The sequence below is a fragment of the Montipora capricornis genome, chromosome 2 (genome assembly GCF_036669925.1).
Source record: "Montipora capricornis isolate CH-2021 chromosome 2, ASM3666992v2, whole genome shotgun sequence".
Lineage (NCBI taxonomy): Eukaryota > Metazoa > Cnidaria > Anthozoa > Scleractinia > Acroporidae > Montipora > Montipora capricornis.
In genome coordinates this window covers 5,522,886-5,527,885 of record NC_090884.1, presented here as the reverse complement: position 1 = coordinate 5,527,885, position 5,000 = coordinate 5,522,886, and the positions used below count along the sequence as shown (strand labels likewise).

The 5,000-nt window shown below is 41.7% G+C and overlaps 2 protein-coding genes across 8 annotated transcripts in view; both read right to left on the bottom strand.

Annotated features, from left to right (window-relative positions):
• LOC138038594 (alpha-N-acetylgalactosaminidase-like) overlaps positions 1-1,076 on the bottom strand; it is a 20,793-nt gene extending 19,717 nt beyond the window's left edge. Inside the window, exons 1-2 of the mRNA XM_068884564.1 lie at positions 922-1,076; positions 741-810 (exon numbers count right to left, since the gene is read on the bottom strand). Coding sequence (XP_068740665.1) covers positions 741-810; positions 922-1,036 — 185 coding nt within the window. The 5' untranslated portion in view covers positions 1,037-1,076. The remainder of the gene's footprint in view (positions 1-740; positions 811-921) is intronic.
• Positions 1,077-2,277: 1,201 nt separating this feature from the next.
• LOC138038590 (alpha-N-acetylgalactosaminidase-like) overlaps positions 2,278-5,000 on the bottom strand; it is a 23,671-nt gene continuing 20,948 nt past the window's right edge. For all 7 annotated transcript variants that reach the window (XM_068884559.1, XM_068884560.1, XM_068884558.1 and 4 more), the window contains 2 exons: positions 4,517-4,636; positions 2,278-3,905 (listed from right to left, as the gene is read on the bottom strand). In XM_068884559.1, coding sequence (XP_068740660.1) covers positions 3,075-3,905; positions 4,517-4,636 — 951 coding nt within the window. In that variant the 3' untranslated portion in view covers positions 2,278-3,074. The remainder of the gene's footprint in view (positions 3,906-4,516; positions 4,637-5,000) is intronic.

Genomic DNA, 5,000 nt, shown 5'->3' with positions numbered 1-5,000 from the left:
TATGGCCACTGTCAACAAGCTTTAGCCTGTGCCATACCATTATGGGCACAGCTTATGGGCACAGCCACAAAAATTCAAGGACCCAGCCTATTTTATTCATTTAATAGGTAGGAAAAATTTACAACAATAATTATATTGTATTATTAAATTGTAATATTCTACTCTATGTAGCCCTCAATTCTAGAATACCTGATCAATTATCTTGCGTGTGTATAGCGTGTATTGTTGTATGCATCTTCCTAAACGAGGTCGCCATGAAAAGGCAAAAGTCGCAAGGTATTCTGTATCCAATTTGTCCTCGTAGCTCCCCTCCACCCCACTCCCCCAAAACCCACTCTTGAGGGACCCGAAAGGTAAAAGTGCGGTCACCAAGACACAGATACAAAATCGGTCAGTGTAAAGGCCGGTTTACATGGTGGGACTTGTCGGCCCGATATTTTGCAAAGCCCGATTTTCTTCAAAGCCGCTGCCAAATAAACCGGCCTTAAAACGCTGGCTGCAGACTGCAGACCAGGGGTAAAATGTAACATAATTGTTGAAAAAGCCCAAACCCCTTAGAAATGCTAACTTTAGCCTAATTAGGCCTAAAACAATATTTAGGCTTAACTGTTAGCATTTCTAATGGGTTTGGGCTTTTTCAACAGTTAAATTATAACCTCAGTCTGCATTTTACCCCCGGTCTGCAGTCTGCAGTCTGCGTTTTACACTGACCGGATACAAAATATTCAGTATAAACTCACCTTATGCAATTGTCTGGATCTTTTTTGCAATCAATATTACACCTGAACCTTTCCCAGTCCATCCATCCCACTGTAAAAAGACATGAGAATAATTTGCTGGTTCCTTTTTTGGAGAGGTGTTGAGAAGTGCAAAGAAAAAAGTTGACAGTGGTGATATTATAAGCCACCAAAGACAACTTACTTGGTGGTGTAAGTGCTAAGCCATTGTCTAAACCAAAAACCAAATCATTTTCAAATAATCCAGAAAGATTCAAGAGAAAAAGAGACAGGAGTACTTTCAAGAAACGATCCGCCATTTCGTGGTGATAAAAAAACGTCACGAGTCACGCAACAAGTCGTGTGAAAGGAAGACCTTACACAGCAATGTTTAGTTCATTTGCGCATGCGCAGACCAAGGCCGACGCTCCCAGCGAACGGGAAAATTTGTTGGGTGGCCACGGTAAGGCGGGTTGCACTCTAACAATATTAGGGAGCTTAAACACCCGGGTTTTTAAGACCCCGACGGCAACCAGAAGTGAGCTGTTTCCGCTTTTAACCCGTCTTCACATAACCACATTTATAGTGCTAAGTATCTTTTCTCCATTAGAGATGATCAGTATAAAAATCTGGGAGACACCACTGTCTGGCACGCGAAATGTTCCCTTCCGGTTGCCGAAAGCGTGTCAAAAACGCGCGTGCTAGAGCTCCCTAATATAAAGGTGGTAGTGAACAGACAAGTTAAAATGGAAAACAGCTCACTTCCGGTGGCCGTCCGCGGCTCAAAAACGTCGCATGCTTCAGCGTCGCAACATGACGACTATGCCCGGGATTCGGGCTCGCGCGTCCCTTATACCATTCCTGTTAGCACTATTATCTCTGCCTGTTTGAGCCTGCGCTCTTAGAAAAAAACAGCCTTCACTCACTGGCGCGAAGTACGAGTACGCGCTAGTTGGCATGGATTGTGCAATTTCGAAGCACTTTTTACCTCGAGACAAGGCTTTGGGACGGGTCTAGAATTCGGGACGGTTCGTCCTCTGTTTATGTCCAGAACAAGGATCGGTCATGATCATCGAAGCCGCTTTTCCGATCAACTCTTTTTCGCGCAGAGATAAGATTTTGCTTCTAACAGGATTCCCGTGGACAGGCTGAAACTTCGCCTAAAAACAGGAAATTTAGCAATATCTGTTTTTATTATATGACTAGCTCCGTGAGCGGGCAAGATGAACCAAATCCCGCGCTGTGATTGGCTATCCGAGCTGACAAGTTGGAGAGCTATACTGCCCACTCGGGATTTCTCGCTTGGTCCCGCAAGAGGAAAGATCATTTTTCTGGTGTTTTTTCTAAGCGTAAGGTAAAGATGGCTGGATATAGGCCCCGGTCTTTTTTTGCGTGAACTTGGCCAATATCCAGCTATCTTGACCTTACGCTTGGCCAATAACCCATATATTTGAAAAAGGATTCTCACGAAGTAAGACTAATTTCTCTCATAATTAGGAAATAACTTCTCTAATATTTTAAACATTTTATAAGAGCTAAAGGATAAGGAAATGACTTCCAATGCAAAATCAAAGGATTTTTAATTTTCTCAAGGGGAAGTTTTGCAGCATTTAAACATGGAAAGAGGGCCTACACAACGCTCTATGAGATAATGCCGAGATAGGTAAAGGTAAAGGTACACGTTATTTAACGTCGCAAGTTCCTTTACTTTCTAGAGAGTACTCTCCCAGGAAGCCGACTGCGTAACTGCGTAAAGGATCAGAGTTTCATCCAAAAATAATGTTAGCCAAAATTCCACTGCATGGAAGCATAATCTGTTCAGAAAGCTAATTATCTTTCTCTGCCAAGACCTTGACTTTTTTATTGATTGAGGCGTTAGCCGGTTTCGCCATTGTTTTTAGGTTTAATTAAAAATAGACGCTTTTCTGAGGCTGGTGGGGCCGACTAGGCCAATTTGGGTAAATCTTCCTGTTGGACGACGGACTCTTGTTCCTAGTCAATCCTCTTACAAATATTGTGCAAGAAAAAAAAAACAACAGAAAACAAAATAAAACAAAGAGAGCACGAATCAGTTTAAGTGTCAGGGGCCCGTTTCTCGAAAGTCCCGAAAACTTTTCGGGTCCGAAAAGCCATCTGTGAAATTGTGAACCGCTTGTTTTGGAAAGCCGATGTTTTAACATGTTTTCAAGGCAACAAAAAGCAAACTGACTGTGAAGTTTGACGACTTAAATCCTCTCCGTTCTTGAGATACAGAGGGAATTGTGACACCCGAAAATGGCCCGTAAAGTTTCGGGACTTTTGAGAAATGGGCCCCTCGGGTCCGAGAAAACGAAAACTCAAAGTGAGGCACGTTCGATCCTAGTTACGAGCGACTGGCCTTACACAACAGTGACAACGCTTTCGTTCGTCTCTTTCATTAACTTTTTCGGAAAATGTTTTATGTTCTTTCCCAGTCTTTTCAACTTTCTTATTGCCGGGTTTTTCTTCTGAATCAGTCTCTTCGCTATTTCTTTTCGCGGTCTTCTTCGATTCTTCTTCTGTCTTTTCGCCCTCCTTTTTTACCGTTTTCTTCACGGATTTTTCTACTGTTTCTTCGCTCTTCTTTTTATTTGTCTCTTTCGATTCCTCTTTGGCCTTTTCGCTCTTCTTCTCCAATTCTTCTTTGTTTTCTTTACCCTCATTTTTCTCCTTCTTCGACTCCTTTTTGGCCTTTACGCCCTTCTCTTTTTTCGACTTCTTCGATTCTTCTTTGGCCTTTTCGCCCTCCTTCTTCTCCGACTTTTTCAGCTCTTTTTCACTCTTTTTTCTCTCTTTCTTCTTTTTCTCCGATTCTTCTTTAGTCTCTTCTCCTTTCTTTTTCTTCGGCTTCTTTGATTTTTCTTGAGCCTTCTTCTCAAATTTCTCACCGGATTCTTTCTCAGTCATTTTGCCCTTCTTTTTCTTCTTGTTTGATTCCTCTTTAGTCTTTTCGCCCTTGGCTTTTTCAGTCTTTTTCGATTCTTCTGCTTTTTCTTTCTTTTTTTTGCTCGTTTTCTTCGCACTTATTTCCGGGGAATCACATATTGGAGTTAACTTGACCATCACAACTCCACTTGGGTTAACTTTGGCCTTGACTGATTTCTCGAAGATCCCCAACTCTTGATGAGCAAACAGGTCACGTGCGTAAGCCCGCTTTGTTGAGATTCCAACCTGTAATTATTAAAAGATCCTATTATGTAATAGAAGTCCCCAAACTCAAAAATTTGAGTTTATGGAAGAAAATAAAAATAAATTCTTGTTGCAAACAGAAAGTATGCCATCTTAACCTAATTTTAAGGCCTCGTACCTCACAAGAGTCAGCGGCTCAGTGATCCCCGAGGTCCTAAAGTAAAATCTTAGGGATGACTTCACTGTGTAATATATATTGGACAATATCTTACTATACGTCAGACGAGGAAAAAACCTGGGCGTAGGGAAGGAAACTGTCAAATATGGTCTAGGGGCCAGCAATTCTCCCTTTCACTGCTTTTTGAAGGAGAGACAGGAATATGAAACCTAGTTTGGGACCGCAGTGCCGGTTAAGCTGTCTTCGTGTCAAAATGTCGGGTGCATCGTCATGGTACGACGCTCTGGTGACGTATCCAGAGGTACTGATATCCTATTTTCAGGCATTTGATCAGCACATGCTCAAGTTTCCTGGAACTCCAACATTTACCATATGTGAAATACAATGACCGTATTTTAACAGCACGACGATGCCGTTACTGTTGGAAGGCTGTGAAGCCAACTCGGTAAATCTCTTATGTTCATGGTACACTTACATCGTTGAATGAAGCTTCCACAATGACAGGCAAATCGGATCTCAAACTGAGGAGAACAACTGACACACTACAGCACACGGACAATGGACGGAACCATATCTCTGTGAAGGAGGTCTCATTCTGTCGTAACGAAATTGAAAAAATATTCATTACCAATGCGCCTCTTTTCAACCAAAAGAGAGAGTAGATATGAGACTGCAGCCTGTGCTGTCAGCGGAAAACTATATAGGAGCCGCGCTTTTGTATTGTAGCTTCTCGTCATTTTTGGTACTCTGTTTCAAGTTCTCGGTATGTTTGAGCTTTGTTATGTAGAAATCTGGTTTTTGAACGTAAACCGTAGGTTATTGTGCCGCCAAAACGGTAAGCAATATTGAAGGAACATTTTTAAAACCTTTTACGGATAATTCACTTGTTGCTTCAAGTTTTCACATTACTTGGTCACGTATTTAATTAATGTATGTTTTTTCACAAGATTGTTATCTCA